Here is a 23,070-nt window from a genome sequence, read left to right as displayed (position 1 = left end):
AAGGGCTCCACCATCCCCAGCCTAGCCCTCCTTGGCTTTACTAGACCTACACAAATGTGTTATGTGTCATGAAAAGCCAATTACTGTCACAAATTATTTATGGGTATATTGAACTTTTTAAGGGAGACATGTGTGTTTTTAAAGAAATACAAGAAAGCACACTGAGCAAAAGATGCCTGACAATGTAAAGTGACCACTTTCTGGAAAATTCCTTTTTGTTTGTGCATTTACAGGATGTGGGCTTCACTGGCTAGGCCAGCATTTATTGCCCATCCCTAATTGCCCTTGAGAAGGTGGTGGTGAGCTGCCTTCTTGATCCGCTGCAGTCCATGTGGTGTAGGTACACTCACAGTGCTGTTAGGGAGGGAGTTCCAGGATTTTGACCCAGTGACAGTGAAGGAATGGCAATATATTTCCATGTCAGGATGGTGAGTGACTTGGAGGGAACTTCCAGATGGTGGTGTTCCCATTTAGCTGCTACCCTTGTCCTTCTGAATGGTTGTGGTCATGGGTTTGGAAGATGCTCTCTAAGGAGCCTTGTTGAATTCCTGCAATGCATCTTGGAGATGGTACACACTGCTACTACTGTACGATGGTGGTGGAAGGAGTGAACGTTTGTGGATGTGGTGCCAATTAAGCGGGCTGCTTTGTCCTGGACGTTGTCAAGCTTCTTGAGGTTTGTTCAAACTGCACTCATCCAGGTAAGTGGAGAGTATTTCATCACACTCCTGACTTGTGTCTTGTGGACAGGCTTTGGGGAGTCAGAAAGTAAGTTACTCACTGCAGGATTCCTAACCTCTGACCTGCTCTTGTAGCCACAGTATTTATGTGGCTAGTCCAGTTCAGCTTCTGGTCAATGGTAACCCCCAAGATGTTGATACTGGGGGATTCAGTGATGGTAATGCCATTGAACATCATGGGGCAATGGTTATATTCTCTTTTGTTGGAGATGGTCATTGCCTGGCACTTGTGTGGCACAAATGTTACTTGGCATTTGTCAGCCCAAGCATGGACATTGACCAGGTCTTATTGCAATTGGACATAGGCTACTTCAGTATCTGAGGAGTCGTGAATGGTGCTGAACATTGTGCAATCACCAGCGCTTCTGACCTTATGATGGGGGAAAGGTCATTGATGAAGCAGCTGAAGATGGTTGGGTCGACTACACTACCCCGAGGAACTCCTGCATATGATGTCATGGAGCTGAGATGATTGACCTCCAAAAACCACAACCATCTTCCTTTGTGCTAGGTATGAATCCACCCAGTGGAAAGTTTTCCCCCTGATTCCCATTGGCTCCAGTTTTTCTAAGGGTCCTAGATGCCACATTCAGTCAAATGCTGCCTTGATGTCAAGGGCTGTCACTCTCACCTCACTTCTGGAGTTCAGCTCTTTTGTTCATGTTTAAACCAAGGTCCAAGAGCTGAGTGATCATGGCAGAATCCAAACTGAGTGTCAGTGAGCAGGGGATTTCTAAGCAAGCTCCGTTCGCTGGCACTATTGATGACCCCTCCCATTACTTTACTGATGATTGAGAGTAGACTGATGGGGTGGTAATTGGCTGGGTTGGATTTGTCCTGCATTTTGTGTACAGGACATAACTGGGCAATTTTCCACATTGTTGGGTAGATATCTGTGTTGTAACTGTACTGGAAAAGATTGGCTCAGGATGTGCAAGTTCTGGAGCACAAGTCTTCAGTATTATTGCCGGAATATTGTCAGGACCCTTAGCCTTTGCAGTATCCAGTGCCTTTCTTGATATCATGTAGAGTGAATCAAATTGGCTGAAGACTGGCATCTGTGATGCTGGGGACCTCTGGAGGAGGCCAAGATGTGTCATCCACTTGGCAATTCTGGCTGAAGATTGCTGCGAATGCTTCAGCCTTATCTTTTGCACTGATGTGCTGGGCTCCCCCATCATTGAGGTTGGGATATTTGTGGCGCCTCCTCCTCCAGTGAATTGTTTAATTATCCACCACCATTTATGACTGGGTGAGGCAGGACAGCAGAGCTTAGATCTGATCTGTTGAGTTGTGGAATTGCTTAGCCCTATCTATCATTTCCTGCTTATGCTGTTTGGCATGCAAGTAGTCCTGTGTTGTAGCTTCACCAGTTTGATACTTCATTTTTAGGAATGCCTGCTGCTGTTCCTGGCATGTCCTCCTGCACTATTCATTGAACCAAGTTTGATACTCTGGCTTGGTGGTAATGGTAGAGTTGGGTGTATGCTGGGCCATGAGGTTACAAATTGTGGTTGAGTACAATTCTGCTGCTGCTGTTGTCCCACAGCACCTCATGTTGCCCAATCTTGAGTTGCTATATCTGTTCAAAATCTTTCCCATTTAGAATGGCGCTGGTGCCACACAACACGATGGAGGATTCCACTGACAGACCTGTCCTGAGAGAATATGGAATGTCACATCTGAGAAAGTGTCATGGCCTTTTTCAAGCAGAGACACTTAAAAGGGAGGTAGGGAAGATGCAAAAGACTAAACTTTAATATCCTGTGGTTGTGGAGACAAAACACTGATTTGCACATCTCAGCAATCACCAAAAAATCCATCTCCTGATGATTTTTATCTGAGAATGCGTAAATAGATCTGAGATTGATGCAAGGTGACTATTTCTCCTCATACAATACACAGGGAAAATGGATTAAAAAGCTAGTTGCAGAGTAATGCAGTGTGTGTTGGTGTGCTGTGACAGTGACAGCACAAGAAGGCCAACTTGTCATCCCTGCAGTTGCAGGTGAAGTTTCTCTCTCTCTCTCTCTTTGTTTCTGGATGCAAGGCTCAGAGGAAGCCACAATCAAAAGGGAAATAGGACAACCTCTTCAGCTACCCTGCAGAACCAAGTGTCTCCAAACCAACTGCCAAACTACCAGAGTCAGCTCTACTGGAATCACCCAACTTAACAGCCGTAACATACTGCCATTTATGCCTCTTTGATAAGCCAAAGACTGATTCATGATTTTTTTAAAACTTCTATTTGGACTCTTAACTTCTCATTTCTGATTTGTGTGTATGTGTGTTGTATTTCTATTATTTTTTCTTGGATTATAGCAACAAATAAACTCACTCTTTCTTTGACTCAAGAAAGCCTGGTTAAATTGGCTCCTTCTAAACAGTAAATACATTTGGACTGGGAATAGGTATCCCCGGGAAGGGGGATCCCTTTTAAATTAACCTTGTTGTGATCAACCAAGGGGGGTTAAATAAAGAAGAGGAGCCAGCTCACCCGGGAGCATAACAAAATTGGGGTCCCATTCGGGAAGTTAACAAACCGGGGGGCCTCACCTGGGGACCAATCGTAGCATATGGCACTAATCTCCACTGTCCCAGGTTCAGTTTCCAGTCCGTGCTATTTCAGCTGAGCAACACAGCTATCAATGTCTTTAATACCCATTGAGTCAAGCAATGGAAAATTCAGGCATGCTGGGCCTCTGTGATTGCACTCAAGAAATGCCAACTGCTAGGCACCTGTGCATCTCATACCTAAAGATTCACCCACTGCAGACATACCAGGCAACTGCTGGCTTCTCTTTAAGCATACTCCAGCAGTCAGCATTTTCAAGAACGAATGGGAAACAATTTGGAGGCCAATGATTAATATTTATTTTGAGTTCTTTGCCATTTATAACCGAGAATAAAACTTTGCCAGTTCCGAAGAAGTCATATTGGACTCAAAACATTAACTCTGTTTCTCTGTCCACAGATGCTTTCAGACTTGCTGACTTTTTCCAATACTTTCTGTTTTTAGTTAAAAAACTTCGCGTTTTTGATTTGACAGAAAACATGAAGACTCACACTGCACTGGGACCTTGTCTTGGCGTGTCCCATAAATCTCCATCCCGTCACTGTCGACACACCAGCACTGTCCAGGATCAGTGTCACACTGCACAACCTCGTACTCCCCTGTTTGTGTGCATTGTGGGATATAGGAGGTACTGCTGCTGTTAATGTACCTGTTCACCAGAAGCTGCTGGCGATGGAGCTGGCAGAAGGACAAGCCTGCAGGGAAACCAAGAATGGGCAATGTAGTAACAAAAATAAAAGTATAACGTTGAAGGAAATGAAAAACGATGAAAGGTAAGAACCATGATCATCACAAGAGAGTTAATGGAATCTAATCAAGGGTTTTAGATGGTTTATCTATACAATAATGGTTAGCTGGGAGTGGCTTAAAGGGTAGGATCTAATTGAGAGGGTCAGATGGTTTCTATGTAAAGTAAGGCTGTGGTTGCTGCTACCACCGTAAATGCGCAGTTCAGGTGTGTTACTCCATGAAACCATTGCAAGCAACAGAGTAGGCAGCGGCCAGGGCCAAAGATGGCGCTGCTCAAATCAACACAGCTCTGTTCCAGGCAGTGGTGTCCTTTTATCCATCCTTAAAGTGTCCTTAATGGTTCCATAAAGCTAACACAACAATTCCAAATCCACTAGACAGAGATAATACGTAAACTCAACTATATGATTATGTATTCAATGAAAAGCAGTTTGTAGAGGAAGGGCTTATGTGGGTGCAAGGTGACTGAGGAGGAGATCTCCTCAGGTGGCTTTGTGATTGTCTTCAAGTGGGTGGTGTGCTCTGCACAAAATGTATCATTAGCTCATGCAGATAAAGCAGCTGCAGTGTAGCAGGCTTTCAATTAACCCTAGCAACCAGTAAAAAGATGAATGGAAATCTATTGTACTCCAGCTCCCCCATGTAACCATTAATGCCATATAGTTTCACTGTGTTTCTGAAGAGGACCATGTGACGGCTTACTGACATCACTGCGTATGTGCAGGGTGACATGTGCAGAGGGATACTGGCAGGCTGGGGCTGGGCGCAGCGGAGTGCCGTCATTGGTTTTCTGTGCATGCACAGACCAGTGCACAAGCGCATATAGATATCAGCAGCCATCTTTCACAGATGTCTTGTGTTAGCAAGATACACAGTGCATAAAATAATGGTCCCCAGGCTGATATCTAATTGAGAGGCTCAGGTTGTTTTCATATAGAATAATGGTGACCTTGGAGTGAGTTACAGGCTGAAATCTAATCACGTGGATTTTTAACATTCATCTTGCCATTAGGGCCCAAGTCTAACTCCGTCAAAATGGCCAACATTGGGAATGGAGTCAGGAAGCTAGCCAACTGTATAATTTTTGGGCCCCATGGGCAAGGCCCAAAAATTCAGCCCCATGATTGCAAACAGCCTGGTTTAACCTGATCCAAGGGGGTCTGCAGGAGTTTGCCAATATAGGAATTGTATTAGAGATGTAAAAGTATTTCCAGAGGACTCCTCCGCACAGATAAGGTTTAAAGCTTCTGCTCAAGAAAATGAAGAGAATCAACAAAGTTGATCCCTATCAAATTGTTCACTATGGTGAAAGGTATAAATATCAGAGGGATGTGGAGCACAGTTAAGAAAATTGAGATAGTTAGAAATAAAAATAAGTTGAGAAGTTACATATCAAGAAGAAGGGAAGACTGATCATTATTATTCTCTTGACTGGTGATAACTCCAGGCACTCTCATATACTTACAGGCAGTTACTGATGTAGTTTGATTGCTACCTGACATGACATCACCCTCGTTGTTGACACACCAGCAGGATCGTCCATCCTTTGTACATTGCACATTCCTGCATCAAAGAAGAAAATGATTAAACAATGACAAACAAACGATTACATATTGCAACAGTCACGGGATAATGAAAGGATAGCTTCAGCACAGAGTTTCACTGGACCACAGCACAGATCGCACGATGTGCTGTAGAAGTGCAGGCCTAACTTTAGGAGGAGCTGTTTTTCCAGGTGCTTATTTCATATTTGGAAAAATTGAGGTCCCTTGAATCCAACCCACTACACCTAGTTTCTTAGATCTTCGATCTGGGTGAGTGAGTTTCCACATCAGGGGTGAAGTCTCATGGAGACTAGACTTGTATTCCCTCAAATATCAAGGGTTAAGGGGTGATTTAACTGAGGTGAAAAAGGATTTGACAGAGTAAATGGAAAAAACTATTTCCTCTGGTGGGGAAGTTCAGAATAAGGGGGACATAACCATAAAATTAGAGCTAGACTGTTTAGGGATGATGTTTGGAAACACTGCTTCAAGTGACAGTGAAAATCTTCAGCCCACTCCTCCAATGAGCTGTTATGGCTGCTTCTTTCGAAAATTCCAAAACTGAAACTAATTAATGTTCTTAGCCAAGTGTGTTAAGGGTTACAGACCCAAAGTGGGTAGATGAGTTAAGATACTTTCTTTTTGTATGGTTGGAGAAGCAGTTTGTCAAGTTTAACAATCCATTCAAATTGACACAGTGTGAATGGTTGTGATGCCACCAGAGTTAGATCTCTCAGGGCAAGAGGTCAGTGTGTGGACGATGGCCTGACTTGGATGGCCACAGTCACAGTTTGACCTGTTCATCAAGTTCCACCTGAGCATCGAGTAGCCTCATATTCCCTGGCCTGTCCTCAGGTGGCTGAGGGTTGTTCAAATTTTCCATGGAAGGCTGAAGCCTGGGACTTCAGCACTCGAGTCAGTTACCAGGTGATATTTGCGGTCAACAAAGAGGCACACCATTGAGAAGTGTAGCTGTCAGCAGTTTGTAGGATGTGGATTATGTTCCAGTAGGAGCTATGGGATTTCAGATGGGTGCATGGGTTTATTTCGAGGTCCTGTGTCAGTGAGAATCCTTCGTTAGCTGTCAGCCACAGAGGAGGATATTTTCCCTGTGGACATAAGGAGGTTCGATGTGTGTTTGCACAGGAAACCATTCAAGGTGTGTTGGTCTCAACATTCCAGCCATAATTCTCATGGCTTCCCAGAGCTGGATGCCTATCACATTTGTGCAGCAGGAGACAGCAACTTTCAGGTGTTCTTCCCACTAAGGCAAGTTTTCCAACTTGAAAACCTGCAAACTAATGCTGTCAAGAAGATGCGTGAACCCTGACCACCAGGCTCCCGGTCCAAGCAAACCCACTAGAAAATGGTTAAGATACTGATCATACTGAGTTGATGGAATTGGCCAGATCATATTTGTCCTGCATTTTGTGGACAGGACATACCTGAGCAATTTTTCACTTTGTCAAGTAGCTGCATTGGAACAGCTTGGCCTGAGGCATGGCTAGTACCGGAGCACTGGCCTTCAGCACTATAGCCAGGATGTTGCTGGTGCCCTTGGAGTTTGCTCTATTCAGTATGCTCAACTATTTCTTGCTATCATGTGGAATGAATCAAATTGGTTAAAGATTGACTTCTATGATGATGGGCACATCAGGTGGAAGCTGAGATGGATCATCCACTCAGCACTTCTGGCTGAAGATGATTGCAAGCACTTCAGCCTTGTCATTTGCACTCTCTGCCAAGGTTGGGGAAGTGAAGTTCATGGAGTGTCTTCTCCCGTTAATTGTTTTATTGTCCACCACCATTCTGTACTGGATGTGGCAGGACTAAGAGATTTGATCTAGTCCATTGACTGTGGGATTGCTTAGCTTTGTCTATAACATGCTGCTTGTATTGTTTGACATGCCTGTTACGAAAGTTCTATTGACATTCATGTTTGTAACTTCTTCCATTTTATTAGAGACTCAGTCAGTCTTCCCTTTATCTCTGCTTTTATATCTTGCCTTTGTTCTGCAAAGACCAAAGGTGAACTACTGTCATACCTAAAGCTAGCTTTAATGGCCCTTATTTCCTCCTTTACTATTATCATTACCACAATGGGCTTATATAAAAATGTGATACAATCGCCTCCATCTCCCCTCCCCCCACGCCCTTAATACTTGGCCAATCTTGAGGATGGACAGTGTTTGAACTAAACAGAAGCAGACTGAGCATGCAAATCTCCTTCTCTGACCTCTACCTATACCTGCTCATATGTTAGAAGGAAACACAATAAACTGGATGAGTTCTCCTACCTGTACTTGCCATCTTGGGTACATTGAGGAATGTACGAGTTGATTTTCTGAGAGGCTCCTCTCTTCAGCTCACATGAGGTCAGATGCTGGGATTCCTGCTGGTATTCTATAGTTCAGCACATTTAAGAATCAACTCAAAAATAAAAGAGGAGTCTGCTGAGAGGACATTATAGATACATTATTGAGTTAAACCTGGCAATAAATGACTGTGACACCCATTATTCAGAATAAATATTGAAATATGGTACTTATTTATATCTTTTTTAAATTATTTATTCTTGGGATGAGGCTGTCACTGGCAAGGCCACAGTTTATTGCCCATCCTTAATTGCCCTCGAAAGGTTTAAGTGGGCCTTTCCTTTGAATTACTGGCAAAGCTTTGTCACAACTGAGTGATCTGCCTGTCCACTTTGGAGAATAATTAAGAGTCAGCCTCATTGGTGAAGCACTAGGAGCCCTATTTTGTCCAAATGAGGTAAGAGTGTCCAGATTCATTCATAAAAGAATATTAGCAAACCAGTTGGGTTTTTTCTTTGCAAAAATCCAAAAGCTTTCATGGTCACTTTTATCAATATCTAAACTGAATTTAAATTTACACATTTGTGGTAGCCTGAGGTGTAATACACCTTTAAGAGAATGTGAGCAGATTGACCACATGATTGTAAGACCCAATAACTGTGTAGTACGGGCTACCATGTAAATGTTAGTCTAGAGTAGGGTCTGGTTGGAGAAGCATACATCATGTTAATGCTCTGTTGTTTGTGTAAATAAAGAGTACGTACTTCATTTCATATTGGTCTCAGTGTCTGGAGATTATTGTAATCGACTCACCTGCCAACAGATAAGCATGCAACCAGTTCTTGAGCAAAGCAACCCCATAGTAAAACATAACAACTGGTGATGAGGCAAAACACGACCAGTCAACAACACCAAGGAAAGCCACGAAAACTCAACTGCAGTGAACCAGCTGTGCTTTGAAGGCCGATTGTAAGTACATTACAATTGTAAGCCCTCACCATAATCATTGAAACTATCCCCCTCCAATATGCCACAATTTGGCTGCATCGAACTGTTTGATCAGACCACCAATGACTGGTCACATTATATTTCCTTTTTGGCCAACAATATAACAGGGAGGACAAGAGGCAGGCAATCCTCTTATTGACATGTGACAGTTAAACCTATGGTTTAATTCGTAGTTTATCGACCCCCAACGCCCCAGATTCCAAAAGCTTTGATGAGTTGGTGAATCTTGTGAAAGGCCACTTCTACCAAAGCCGTCAGTAACAACGCAGCAGTTAAAATTCAACTTGAGGTGTCGCACCCCTGGAGATATAGTCACTTGATATGTAGCAACCTTAAAACAATTGACAGAGCACTGAGTTCGGGACGTCGATTAATGACATGTTTAAGAGACTAATTAGCGTGCGGGATCAATGAAGGCGCCATTCAAAATAGGTAGTTGTCAGAAACAAATTTAGACTTCAGCAAGGTGCTGGAGTTGGAACTCATAACGGAGAGTGCAGTCAGGGGCTCAGAAGAAATCAAGCGAGCACAAATCGGGAGAGATGCACCGACTAGAAATGGCGCAGAAGTGCAGGGCTCAGTGGAAAGGCAGGAAACAGCCACCATTAACAGACCAGGAAAAAAGCAATGGCTTAACGAATACAAACCTCATTCATAATAACAGAATCGAAACCAGACAGCCTACAAACAAATGACAATTTAAAAGAACTAAAGATAAAAGCAAAAAACTGCGGGTTCTGGAAATCCAAAACAAAAATAAAAATACCTGGAAAAACTCAGCAGGTCTGGCAGCATCTATGGAGAGGAACACAGTTAACATTTCGAGTCTGAATGACCCTTCAACAAAACTAAGTAAAAATAGAAGAGAGGTGAAATATAAGCTGGTTTAAGGGGAGGTGGGACAAGTAGAGCTGGATAGAGGGCCAGTGATAGGTGGAGATAACCAAAAGATGTCACAGACAAAAGGACAAAGAGGTGTTGAAGGTGGTGATATTATCTAAGGAATGTGCTAATTAAGGGTAGAAAGCAGGACAAGCAAGGTACAGGTAGCCCTAGTGGGGGTGGGGTGGGGTGAAGGAATCGAAAAAGGCTAAAAGGTAGAGATAAAACAATGGATGGAAATACATTTAAAAATAATGGAAATAGGTGTGAAAAGAAAAATCTATATAAATTATTGGAAAAAAAGGGGGGGAATAGAAAAGGGGTTGGGGATGGAGGAGAGAGTTCATGATCTAAAATTGTTGAACTCAATATTCAGTCCAGAAGGCTGTAAAGTGCTTAGTCGGAAGGTGTTGTTCCTCCAGTTTGCGTTGAGCTTCACTGGAACAATGCAGCAAGCCAAGAACAGACATGTGGGCATGAGAGCAGGGTGGAGTGTTGAAATGGCAAGCAACAGAGAGGTCTGGGTAATGCTTATGGACAGACAGAAGGTGTTCTGCAAAGCGGTCACCCAGTCTGCGTTTGGTCTCTCCAATGTAGAGGAAACCGCATTGGGAGCAACGAATGCAGTAGACTAAATTGAGGGAAGTGCAAGTGAAATGCTGCTTCACTTGAAAGGAGTGTTTGGGCCCTTGGACAGTGAGGAGAGGGGAAACAAAGGGGCAGGCGTTGCACCTTCTGCGGTTGCATGGGAAGGTGCCTTGGGAGGGGGTTGAGGTGTAGGGGGTGATGGAGGAGTGGACCAGGGTGTCCCGGAGGGAACAATCCCTGCAGAATGCTGCCGGGGGTGGGGTGAAGGGAAGATGTGTTTGTTGGTGGCATCATGCTGGAGTTGGTGGAAATGGCGGAGGATGAGACTTTCATTGCAGAGGCTGGTTGGGTGATAAGTGAGGACAAAGGGGACCCTATCATGTTTCTGGGAGGGAGAAGAAGGTGTGAGGGCAGATGCGCGGGAGATGGGCCAGACATGGTTGAGGGTCCTGTCAACCACTGTGGGTGGAAAACCTCGGTTAAGGAAGAAGGAAGACATGTCAGAGGAATTGTTTTTGGAAGTGGCATCATCAGGACAGATGTGACAGAGGCGAAGGAACTGAGAAAATGGGATGGAGTCCTTACAGGAAGTGGGCTGTGAGGAGCTGTAGTCAAGATAGCTGTGGGAGTCAGTAGGCTTGTAATGGATATTGATGGACAGTCTATCACCAGAAATTGAGACAGAGAAGTCAAGGAAGGGAAGGGAAGTGTCAGAGATGGACCAAGTGAAAATGATGGAGGGGTGGAAATTGGAAGCAAAATTAATAAATTTTTTCAGGTCCCGACAAGTGCATGAAGCAGCACCGAAGTAATCATTGATGTACCGGAGAAAGAGTTGTGGGAGGGGGCCGGAGTAGGACTGGAACAAGGAATGTTCCACATACCCCATGAAGAGACAGGCATAACTGGGGCCCATGCGAGTACCCATAGCCACACCTTTTATTTGGAGGAAGTGAGAGGAGTTTAAGGAGAAATTGTTCAGTGTGAGAACAAGTTCAGCCAGACGGAGGAGCGTAGTGGTGGATGGGGATTGTTCGGGCTTCTTTTCGAGGAAGAAGTGGAGAGCCCGCAGACCATCCTGGTGGGGGATGGAGGTGTAGAGGGATTGGACATCCATCATGAAGAGGAGGCAGTTGGGTCCAGGGAACTGGAAATTGTTGATATGATGTAGGGTGTCAGAGCAATCACGGATGTAGGTGGGAAGGGACTGGACAAGGGAAGAGAGAATGGAGTCAAGATAGCAAGAAATGCGTTCCGTGGGGCAGGATTAACTGATTGTTTCTACTGCCACCGCAATGGGCACATTCTGTGATGTTGTAAAGAAAGATTGAGGCTAAATTTCAAACAAAATGCAGTAGTTGTAAAATTTATATAATGGAGGAGCCAGAAGAAACAGAGTCAGATATTTACTCGCTACACAACTTAAAAATTGGCTAAACAGAGCCAATCTACGTGACAGTAGAAGTCAACATAAAACCCATTCGAATGGAGGTGGACACAGGCGATCCATGACAGTCATAGGGGAACATATGCTTAAGTTTCTGAATGGAAAAGGCCACTCACTAAAGCTGGAAAACTCGGATGCCAGACTGAAAACATATGCTGGTGAAAACATAAGAGTAAAAGATATATGCAAGATTCCAGTACAATATGGAAGCCAGTCTGCTAATTTATCCATCATGGTGATAGCAGGCGGAGGAACAAGTCTCCTTGGAAGAAACTGTTTAAGAGAGATCAATCTTGAGAGATTACTGAGATTTCAATCAGAAGCTGGAAATGTTGCTGTTTGGAACAAGGAACATGTAAAGACTCAACAAAAGGAACTCTAGAACTGATGCTTCAGGACAGAGTTCAAGTTGAAGTCAGTAATCTCCAAAAAGAAAAAGAAAACCTGCTGAAGGACTTCCGCATATTGCAAGATTCCCTCAGATCCCAATTTGTACCAATAAAATGGTATGAGGAAGACCAGAAAGAATTCAGCATATTTCTGGCTGAGATGAAGAATCAATTAGCCGAGAAAGCATAACAGTACTTAATTCTCCAGGAAACAAATAACAAATATAAAAAAGAAATGGGAGAACTGAAGAACCAGCTATGCCGGAAGCCAAGAAGCCTTAAAAATTGAGACCCCTGAGTTTTCAAAGGAGCTGACAGATGAGGAAATGCTGGAAGACGCAACCACCGAGTTCACTCAAGTTGAGCTCATACCTGAGCCTAGTCTGGCCAATAGAGAAGTTGAAGAGGAAGCCGAGATGAAAGTCAGCGCTGCCAAGAAGAAAACCCATCAAAAGAAGACATGTAGGAAAAGAAAGCGAAATTGCTAATAAGGCCCTGAATGTTTTTTTTACACAGCAGGAAGCTGATCATTTCATGTCGCATTTAGCCTTGCCCAACATCCTAATTCTCAGAACTTGCCTGACAGTTGCCTTTCATATTGTTGAACTTGGGAGGGGACGGGCAGCAGGAGTGCATGCGATGAGGCCCGAAGGAGTGTGAAAACATTCCTGTTGGAGTCTACACCACAGGTGGAAGGAACTCCTCTTGCTTTGGAAGTACCTGTAGAACCCATTGAGCCTGAGAGAGTCGAAGAGACAAACTTACAAGTTCCTACTGGGGAGCCTAGTGGACAGATAACTCCTGAGAGGGAGGCCTCGGATAAACCATCCAAAGTCATAGAACTACAACAGTCAGCACATTTGATAAAGCCTCCTGAGAGATTGAATTTGTAAATAGTTTATTTTTGTAAATAGTGAATATATTGTAAAATGTACTTTCATGTAAAGGGGGAGGAATGTGGTAATCTGAGGCATAATACAGCTTTAAGAGAATGTGAGCAGCTTGACCACGTGACTGTAAGACCCAAAAGCTGTGTAGCATAGGCTACCACGTTAATGTTAGTCTAGAGTAGGGTCTGGTTGGAGAAGCACACATCATGTTAGTGCCCTGTTGGCTGTGTAAATAAATAGAATGTGCTTCATTTCTTATTGGTCTCAGTGTCTGTAGTGTATTGTAAGTGACTCACCTGCTGACAAATAAGCATACAAACAGTTTGTGAGCAAAGCGACCCCATAGTATAACATAGCAACACTGCTATATGGCAGGATTTGAACCCACATTCACCGAATTACTAGTCTAGTATCACAACACTACCATACTCACTCTTAACATAAAAATATTTTTACAGATATGCCTCAAATTCAATTTTTGCAACCTTATTGTTAATGCTGGTTTAAATCACCCTATTAGTATTTCAGAGTGTAGATCTTCCAGCATTTATTATTTATTCTAACAAGGTTCTTTAGACCTGTCAACAACAGGAACATTCAATTGTAAAGAGCTCTTCTAATGTGTGTAAGGATGTTTTGGAGCAGATAATTGGGGAGAAGAGACAGGTTGAGATTAGCAGGTGGAAGGTGGAGGAAGCCTGCAAGGCAAACTGAAGGGTTGATTGAAGAGGTGTGTTTTGAAAGCATTGCAGATAGGAGAGAGAACTGGGTAAGGAGTTTCAGAGGGAAAAAGCTGGAGTGAGATGGAATGAGGAGAATTCCAGTGTTTTGGAGCAGACGGAGGTATGAGTTAGAAGAGAGGAGAGTTAGTGCAGACCAAGGCAGGTGAAGTTTGCTAAAAAAAAAAAGACTAGCATAAATATTGAACCTTTTATAACCACAGGATGTCCCAAAGTGTTTTGCAGCCACTGAAGGATTTTTGAAGTGCAGTCACTGTTGTAATATAGGAAACGCAGCAGCCAATTTGCACACAGGAAGATCCCACAAACAGCAATGCGATAATGACCAGGTAATTTTTTTCTTTGCAATGTGGAATGTGGGACGAATATTGGCAAAGACACCAGGAATAACTCCCCTGTTCTTTTTCAAAATAATGCTACAGGATCTTTTACACCCACCTGAGAGTGCAGACAGAACTCGTCCGAAAAGCCTGCACCTCCAACAATGCAGCACTCCCTCAAAAAGGAATCGGGGGGTGGGGTCAGCCTAGATTTTTGTGCTCAAGTCCTGGAGTAGGACTTGAACCTAAAAATCTTTCATGATTCAGCCACAAGAGTTTACTACCTGAGCTGTGGCTGACACCTTAAGATTGAATGAGCAGAGCCATGGAGAGAATTGAAATTAAGATGAGAATTTTGAGGGTGGGACAGGTAGGGATATGGAACGTAGTATGCGTGAGGATGGGCACTGTAGCAATTTGAATGAGAGTCAATATGGGAGACAGCAAAAAAGTTAATAGAAAAGTTAAATCTTGGGGATGTGAAAGCATGGCCTCGGTTTTTGACAGCAGAACAAAATGGAGCAGTTTTGCTGAGGTGGAAGAAAATCATTTTGATAACAGAGCAAATGTAGAGTGGGGTCCTGTGCTTTGGATCAAGCAACGCACCATTGATTCCATATTTTTAGATTCTGTTTGAGATAATAGTGGGAACGTAAATGACATTGTTAAGGACAAAGATGTAGAGGAACTGGGAATATAAGAAAAATAAGAATTTAACAGATTATCACATGATATAAAACAGAAAATGTTGGAAATACTAAGCAGGTCAGACAGATCTGTGGATAAAAGCAAAAAACCGCAGATGCTGGAAATCTGAAACAAAAACAAAAATTGCCGGAAAAACTCAGCAAGTCTGACAACATCTGTGGAGAGGAAGTTAATGTTTCGAGTTCGTATGACTCTTCATCAGAGCTAAAGAGAAATAGAAATATGGTGAAATATAAACTGTTTAAGATCTGTGGAGACAGAGTTAACATTTCTTGTCAATGACCTCTTCTCAGAACCTTTCTACAACTCATGATGTAATCTTTTTCAATGAAGCATAAACTAAAAAATTGGTCCTTTGGAAATTTCTGGCTTGCTAATGAGTGTTCCAGTACAGGTTTCCCAAGTAATCGCATGCTCTTAACAAAAACCAGATTTCAGTTTCATAAATTCCTTCTCCTGACTTGTGGTCCCCTTAGAAAAACATCTCCCACCATTGTGGCCTTTCCATTTTATACAACAGCACTCCTGACCTTTGTGAGTTAGATTTCCAATTTGGTGCTGAGTTAATGGAAGTTTTGGATTGTAGAACTGCACTTAATTGAGATTGGGTATGAACTGCCAGCACATTTCTCATGAAAGCCTTATAGTGACAGTGAGAGGTTTTCATCTCATTAGCCTTAACTGGATTTGGACATAGTTCTGAATGCTCAAAAGGACACTCACAGTATCCCTCACAATACCAATGACATTGCTTGTTTTCAACAGATAAATTACCCACCAAGTGACTGTTCTTCAAGTATGCGAATGTTATCAGTCTCTTACATGTGAACGTCTTTGCAGTTGAATCTGATCTTGTTCTAGCTGACATATGTGAGCACTGTCCAAAAGATCTCACTGAATAGTCAACAGAAGTCAAATCTCTAACTAACTTTCCTTCTCCTAGTTCAGGGCTACAAAGACCAATTGTAGTACTGCAGTTCGGTCAAATCTGCATAGACCAGGATCAAACTTGGAACTTCTTGGCCTATATGGCTTCATTGAAACATATAAGATCCTGAGGGGTCTTAACGGGGTTTATGTGGAGAGGATGTTTCCTCTTGTGGAAAAATCTAGAACTAGGGGTGAAGTGACTGTTTAAAAATAAGGGGTCACCCATTTAAAACAAAGATGAGGGTCATGAGTCTCTGGAATTCTCTTCCTGAAAAGGTGGTGGAAGTAGAGTCTTTGAATATTTTTATGGCAGAGGTGGATAGATCCTTGGTAAGCAAGGGGATGATAGGTTATCAGAGGTAGGTGGGGTGCAGATTTCAGGTTACTATCAGATCAGCCATGATCCTATTAAATGACAGAGCAGGCTCAAGGAGCTGAATGGCCTACTCCTGCTCTTTGTTCATATGTTCGTATACCACTCATGGAAGTTAATTTAACAAGTGAGCGATTGGGGGACCTATCCTCAGTGACTACAAAAAAGTTCCCACTATTTCTCCTCCACATCAGAAAGTATTTGATGCTGTCTTACCAGAAATCACAGCTGCTGCAATGCAGATGCAGAGGAGGGCGACTATTACCGTTCCTATCTGTCCCATTGCTTCCTCCTGCTTGTCTTATGAAGCAGGCATCCAACCTGGCTGGCTCTCTCCCCTTATATAAAGTCATTAGGCTTGTCAAGCCAAACATACTCTGGAGTGAGTGAGGTGCATCCAGTGTCTCAGAATGAAGCACGTGAGCTGAATGACGTAAGTTCTGTAGCTTGAAACTAATAAACACTTAAGTGGATTGTGTAGAGTCTCCTAAAAGCTCACAAGTCTAGAAAAAAGCATCCCCACTTCAAATTCCATTTAGAGAATCTTGAATTCTTAACCCCTTTGGCATGGTGCAAATTCACTGCAGTTAAATTTTATGCAGACTATTTTTGGAATCCAGAGGTCAGATATATTGTAAGTATAGTATTCCAAGGTCATGTATGGTTTGGTATGGTGTAAAGTAAATCCCTATCTTCTCTTCCCCAATCTCACAAGAACATCTCTATTGTGGCAGTGTGATTTTTGTCAATTCCAATTCAGGCCAATGTCGTAAAAGCCACCTCTATTTGCTGGCTCTAAGCATCTTATGTTAAAATGGAGTAGGCAGTTTGAATCCCCTTTCTTCTAACCATGTGGCCACAGCACAAAGCTGAATTGGAAAGACATATACAATCTCACTCAGAAAGGCTGCAAGATAGCAGATGTAGAGAAATTTCAAGTGTACGGTATAAGCTATGAAACAATGTGACAAACTCTGATGGTTTGAAAGACAGTACGTAACTATAACGGACAACCTTACCTCAGTGATAGTGGTCTTGCCTGAGTCAGAAGGTTGTGAGTTCAAGTACATTATGGAGATTTGAATGTAAAATCTAGGCTGACACTTCATTGAAGTACTGAGGGAGTTCTGCATTGTTGGAGGTGGTGTTCAGATGAGATGTTAAACCAAGGCCTTGTCAGCACGATCGGGCAGATGTCAAGGTCCCACTTCCCTATCTGAACAAGAACAGGGGAGTTCTCTCTGATGTCCTAGCCAGTATCTAAACATTAAAGCAGATGATCAAGTCATTTATTTCATCGTGAGTTGTGGGAACTTGCAAATTGGCTGCTGTGTGTTCTGCATTATAACAGTGACCACACTTCAAAAGTACTTGATTGGCTGGAATATGCTTTGGGACATTGTGAAAGGTGCTTTATAAATATAAGTTCTTCCTTTCTTTAGAAATGAAAGTTCTTTATTAATCTTCCCCAGAAATTCCAAGGAAGCAAGTCAGTATCTTCCTGCACCTGCTGATGACATTATTTACCCATGTCACCCTTTCTCCCACCCCCCCAACTAACCTGGATACAGTCCATGGGCATTGTTTGTACGATCCTCCTCCAGGCGTCCATTATTTATGTGTGAGTCTCAATATTAACTGCAGAAAGAATATCCAGTTATGGGGACATCACAGCCAAGCTCAAGACTATATTAACCTGGAAGAACTCTGGATGATTTATCTTTTCTTAACCCAGGCTAGTTTTAGCACTGTCATTACCGTCCTGATTGAAATCTGGTAATTCAGATTCAGCAGATCTCCTACCAGTGTCAGTTGCATTGAATATCTAAATTTGTGGGTGTTAGATCAGAATTGAATATATTTTGGCTGTATTTTTTTTTGATGCACAGAGAATGGCCAGTTGGTGGATAACAGGAGGAAAGAAACAAAAATAGTGAAAGTGGTGCATTGCTTAGGTACCTTTGCAGGTTACAGAATGCTATTAATGGGCTGTGTCTCGATTCATAAATGGGTCGTTTTCAGGTTGGCCAACAGTAAGGAGTGCCACAGTGATTTCTGCTAGGGCCTCAACTATTTACGATTTATATTATTGACTTGGACGAAGGGACCGACTGTATTGTAGACAAATTTGCTGATACTGCAAAGATAGGTAGGAAGCAAGTTGTGAGTAGGATATGGGAAATCTTCAAGGAGAAATAGAGGTCACTCAGCTCCTGACCTCAATACAGCCTTGGTTCAAACATGGACAAAAGAGCTGAATTCCGAAGATGAGGTGAGAGTGACTGCCCTTGACATCAAGGCTGCATTTGACCAAGTAAGGCATCAAGGAGCCCTAGCAAAACTGGAGTCAATGGGAATCAAGGGGAAAACTCTCCACTGGTTGGTGTCATGCCTAACACAAAGTAAGACGGTTGTGGTTGTTGGACCTCAGTCATCTCAGCTCCAGGACATCACTGCTGGTGTTCCTCAGGGTATTGTCCTCAGCCCAACCATCTTCAGCTGCTTCATCAATGAGCTTCCTTCCATTGTAAGGTCAGAGTGGGGATGTTCGCTGATGATTGCACAATATTTAGCACCATTGGTGACTCCTCAGATATTGAGCAGTCCAAGTTCAAATGCATCAAGACCTGTAGAATATCCAGGCTTGGGCTGACTAGTGCCAAGTAACATGCGCACCACACAAGTGCTGGGCAATGACCATCTTCAACAAGAGAGAATCTAACCATCGCTCCTTGACGTTCAGTGGCCTTACCATCACTGAATCCCCCACTATCAATATCCTGGGGGTTACCATTGACCAGAAACTGAACTGGACTATCCATATAAATACTGTGGTTGCAAGAGCAAGTCAGGGGCTAGGAATTGTGCAACGAGTAACTCACCTCCTGTCTCCCCAAAGCCTGTCCACCATCTACAAGGCACACGTCAGGAGTGTGATGGAATATTCCCCAATTACCTGAATGAGAGCTGCTCCCACAACACTCAAGAAGGTTGACACCACCCAGGAAAAAGCAGCCCGCTTGATTGACACCACATCCACAGGAGTTCAAGAAAGCAGTTCACTGCAACCTTCACAAAGGCAACAAGGGATAGGCAATAAATGCTGGCCCAGCCAGCGAAGCCCACATCCCATGAATGAATTTTTAAAAAATAGGTTAAGTGAATGGACACAAATCTGGCAGATCAAATATCATGTGGGAAAATATGATATTGTCCACATTGGCAGGAAGAATAGAAAGCCAGAATATTATTTAAATTGCGAAAGACTGCAAAAGAGAAGGATCTGGGTGTCATCATAGACGAATCACAAAAAGTTGGTATGCAGGTACAACAATTACTTAGGAGAGGAAAATGGAATTTTGGTCTTTATTGTGAGCAGGTGGAGTATAAAGGTAGCGAGGTTGTGCTACAATGTACAAGGCACTGGTGAGACCATAGTTTTGATCTCCATACTTAAGGTGGGATATACTTACATTGGAAGCAGATCAGAGATGTTTCACTAGGTTGACTCCTGGATAAAGGGATTGTCTTATGAGCAGGTTGAACCTATACTCATTGGAGTTTAGAAGAATAAAAGGTGATAAGATTCTGAGGGGGCATGAGAGGGTAGATGCTGAAAGGATTTTTCTCCTTGTAGTGGAATCTAGAAATGGGGGGCACAGTTTCAGAATGTGGGGTTGCCCATTTAAGATGGAGATGAAGAGAAATTTCTTCCCTCAGAGGGTCATTAATCTTTGGAATTCTCTACCCCAGAGAACAGTGGAGACAGGGTAATTAAACATATTCGAGTAGAGTTAGACAGATTTTCGATCTCCAAGGGAGTCAAGGGTTATGTGGATCAGGAAAAAAAGTAGAGTTAAGGCCACGATCAGATTTGCCACAATCTTTTTGAATGGAAGCAGGTTGCAGCAGCCAAATGGCCTACTCCTGTGTCTATTTCTCATGTTCAGCTTTTAGATTAGAGATGAGTTCATCATGTTAGGAAAAAGGAGTCCTTATATAGACAATGACAATAATTGGGAGGTAAACAAATGGCACAAATTTAGTCAGGGAAAAAAGATTTGAAAGTGTATAAATTTTCTTTCCAAAAATGTGGCAAAACTACTGTTATAAAATGAAGGATTCTGTTCTGATTCAGGAAACATCTGTGTTCTTGTCTTTGTAACACATGAATTCTTTAAATAAACATCTTGCATGAGTCGTGAATATGCTATCACTAAGTCAACGAAGAGCGGGTGAACTATGCAACCCCAAAGCTCAAGGGTCTATCTAGAGTCTGGAGTTAAAAAGAGCAATGACGCATTTTGAAAGGCACTTGATCTTTCAAGTTTTTTGGAGATGTTTGAGAAAGTCCCACATGTTGCTAGGAGTAGAGAAGTTGGCAAAGGAGACTGGGTGACCATCAGCATATAGGGCAGGAAGCAACAGGTGAGCGTAGATGGGATAATCTGAGGAGCTGAAAAACAATTTAGGTACCAGGGATGTGGACAGAAAGAATGACACAGAATGAGTGATCACAAGGTACTGGGAAGCCAGTATATTTTTTTATTCATTCATGGGATGTGGGGCATTGCTGGCAAGGCCAACATTTATTGATCATTCCTAATTGCCCTTGAAAAGGTGACATCGAGCTGCCTTCTTAGACTCAGGCATTTACGGCACCAAAGGAGGCCATTCAGCCCATCGTGTCCACGCCGGTCAACAAAGATCTGACTACGCTAATCCCATTTTCCACCATTTGGCCCATAGCCCTGGAGACGATGGCAACGCAAGTGAATTTCTATAGACTCATAGACATTGCAGTCGTGTGGTGAAAGTACTCCTATAGTGTTGTTAGTGAGGTAATTCCAGGATTTTGATCCAGCATCAATGAAGGAATGACGATGTATCTATAAGTCAGAATGGCACATGACTTGGAGTGGAACTTACAGGCAGTGATGTTCCCAGATATTCCCATTGGTAATGTACCATGAGGAAAACAAAAGAGCTCGTAAGAATAGGAGGGTGGCAATTGTGGGAGAATCTATGGTACGGGTGGGTAGTTTTTATTATAGACATGATCCAGAATCCTGAGTGATATGTTGCTTCCAGGTTTCACACTCCAGCACATCACAAGTGAATGCAAAGAGTTATGGGAGGGCAAGCAGCCAGAGCTGTGCTTCTTGTAAGGACAAGTACCAGTTAGGGTTGTGATTTCTGGATTGTTCCCAGTGCCCAGCATTGGACTAAATGGGGAGAGATAGATTAGAATTGCCAATACTTAGCTGAAAGAATGGTGTAAAAAGGAGAATTTCAGATTCCTGGGACACTTTGAAGCCAAGAAAAGCTATACAGATTGGATAGTCTTTGTATAAACTGAAATGGCACCCAGTTTCTTGCTGAAAGGGCAAATAACGTAGTGGGGAAAGATGTAAGCTATTTGGTGGGGCTGGGAGGGGCTATTTGGTGGGGCTGGAGAGTAAGTCAAAACAATTGAGAATAAAAGCAGCAGGACACATGGGCAGGTTGGGGACAGTTACCCCAGATAATAGCTCTATACACAAACATCCTACTCCTGTTCTCACTTACAGATCCAAAAGGACCGGTATGCAGCCATCCAGCATCAAGTTTCCAACTGAGGCTATTATATAGCAATCAGCAGAGGGAGTTCTGGCTGACTTTTCACTTTCCTAACTTAGGGACATTGAAGTGTAACACCCTCATCATACCCCGCTATGATCAGATAACTCATCACCAACACAGAAACAAATGGGACCCTTTCCAGTCTTTTTGTCTTCATAGCAGGCAGATCATTTATCCATTTAGTTTATAACAGGGGATGACATCAGCTACACAGTATCAGTAAGAACAAAAACAAGGGTCAAAGGGGTGACGTCAGCAGAACAAATATAGCAGAAAGGTTAATGAACCGCTTGAACTGGAGTCATTGTGGTAAGGGTGTTCCCACAATTCTGTTTATTAGGGAGTTCAGGATTTTGACCCAGTGACAATGAAGGATAAGCAATATATGTCCCAGATGGATTAATCAGTGACTTGAACAGGAAGTGGGAGATGATAGAATTTCCGGTCCCATGCTGCCCTTTTCTTTGTAGGTGATTTGGTTTGAAGAAGGCATGGCATCCTGCATATAGTACACAATCAAGCCACAGCATCATAATGGTGGAGGATGTGGATGTTTCAGTTGGGAAATGGGAATCATGGACCATTTTGTCTTGGATAGCTTTAAACATCTTCAGTGTTAATGTAGCTATACCAGGTAAGTGGAGAGTCTCTCATCACACTCATGGCTTCCAGCTTGTAGGTGGTGGACAGGCTTTGGGACATCAGTGGGTGGCCCACTTGCTGTAGAATACCTAGCCTCTGACCTAGGCTGCAGTATCCAAGGTATTTATGTGACAGGTCCAGCTGAGTTCCTGCTTAATGGTGACCCCAATCCCTCCGGATGTTGACAGAGAGGTACTTAGCAATGGTAATGTCAGGAATCTCAAGGAGATGTTGTTAGAATTTATCTTGTTGGAGATGGTCATTGCCTGGTGCTTGTGTGGCACAAATGTTACTTGCCACCTATCAGCCCAAGCCTGGATATTGCCCAAATCTTGTTTCATGTGGGCATGGACTGCTTCGTTATCTGAGGAATTGTGAATGGAGATGAACACTGCGTGATCATTAGCAAACAACCATGTAGCTGACCTCACAATGGAGGGAAACTCATTACTGAAGCAGCTGAAGATAGTTCGGCTTTGGATGCAGCAATGTCCTGAGGCTGAAATTATTGACTTCAACAACCACGTATCTTCCTTTGTGACAGGTATGGCTCTATGATGTATTGGAATGGTTTGATTAGTAGATATTTCTGCTTCGTGTATGGAAA

General features: G+C 43.0%; 1 protein-coding gene across 1 annotated transcript in view; it reads right to left on the bottom strand.

Moving 5' to 3' along the window:
- tg (thyroglobulin) overlaps window positions 1-8,795 on the bottom strand; it is a 463,025-nt gene extending 454,230 nt beyond the window's left edge. The window contains exons 1-4 of the mRNA XM_041189302.1: window positions 8,738-8,795; window positions 7,907-8,012; window positions 5,531-5,628; window positions 3,807-4,010 (exon numbers count right to left, since the gene is read on the bottom strand). Of these exons, the coding sequence (XP_041045236.1) occupies window positions 3,807-4,010; window positions 5,531-5,628; window positions 7,907-8,012; window positions 8,738-8,795 (466 nt within the window). The remainder of the gene's footprint in view (window positions 1-3,806; window positions 4,011-5,530; window positions 5,629-7,906; window positions 8,013-8,737) is intronic.
- Window positions 8,796-23,070: the final 14,275 nt, after the last annotated feature.

This window comes from Carcharodon carcharias, chromosome 6 (genome assembly GCF_017639515.1).
Source record: "Carcharodon carcharias isolate sCarCar2 chromosome 6, sCarCar2.pri, whole genome shotgun sequence".
In the NCBI taxonomy this organism is placed as follows: domain Eukaryota; kingdom Metazoa; phylum Chordata; class Chondrichthyes; order Lamniformes; family Lamnidae; genus Carcharodon; species Carcharodon carcharias.
Note: the sequence above shows the minus strand (reverse complement) of the source record. Positions and strands in the feature narration are given on the sequence as shown.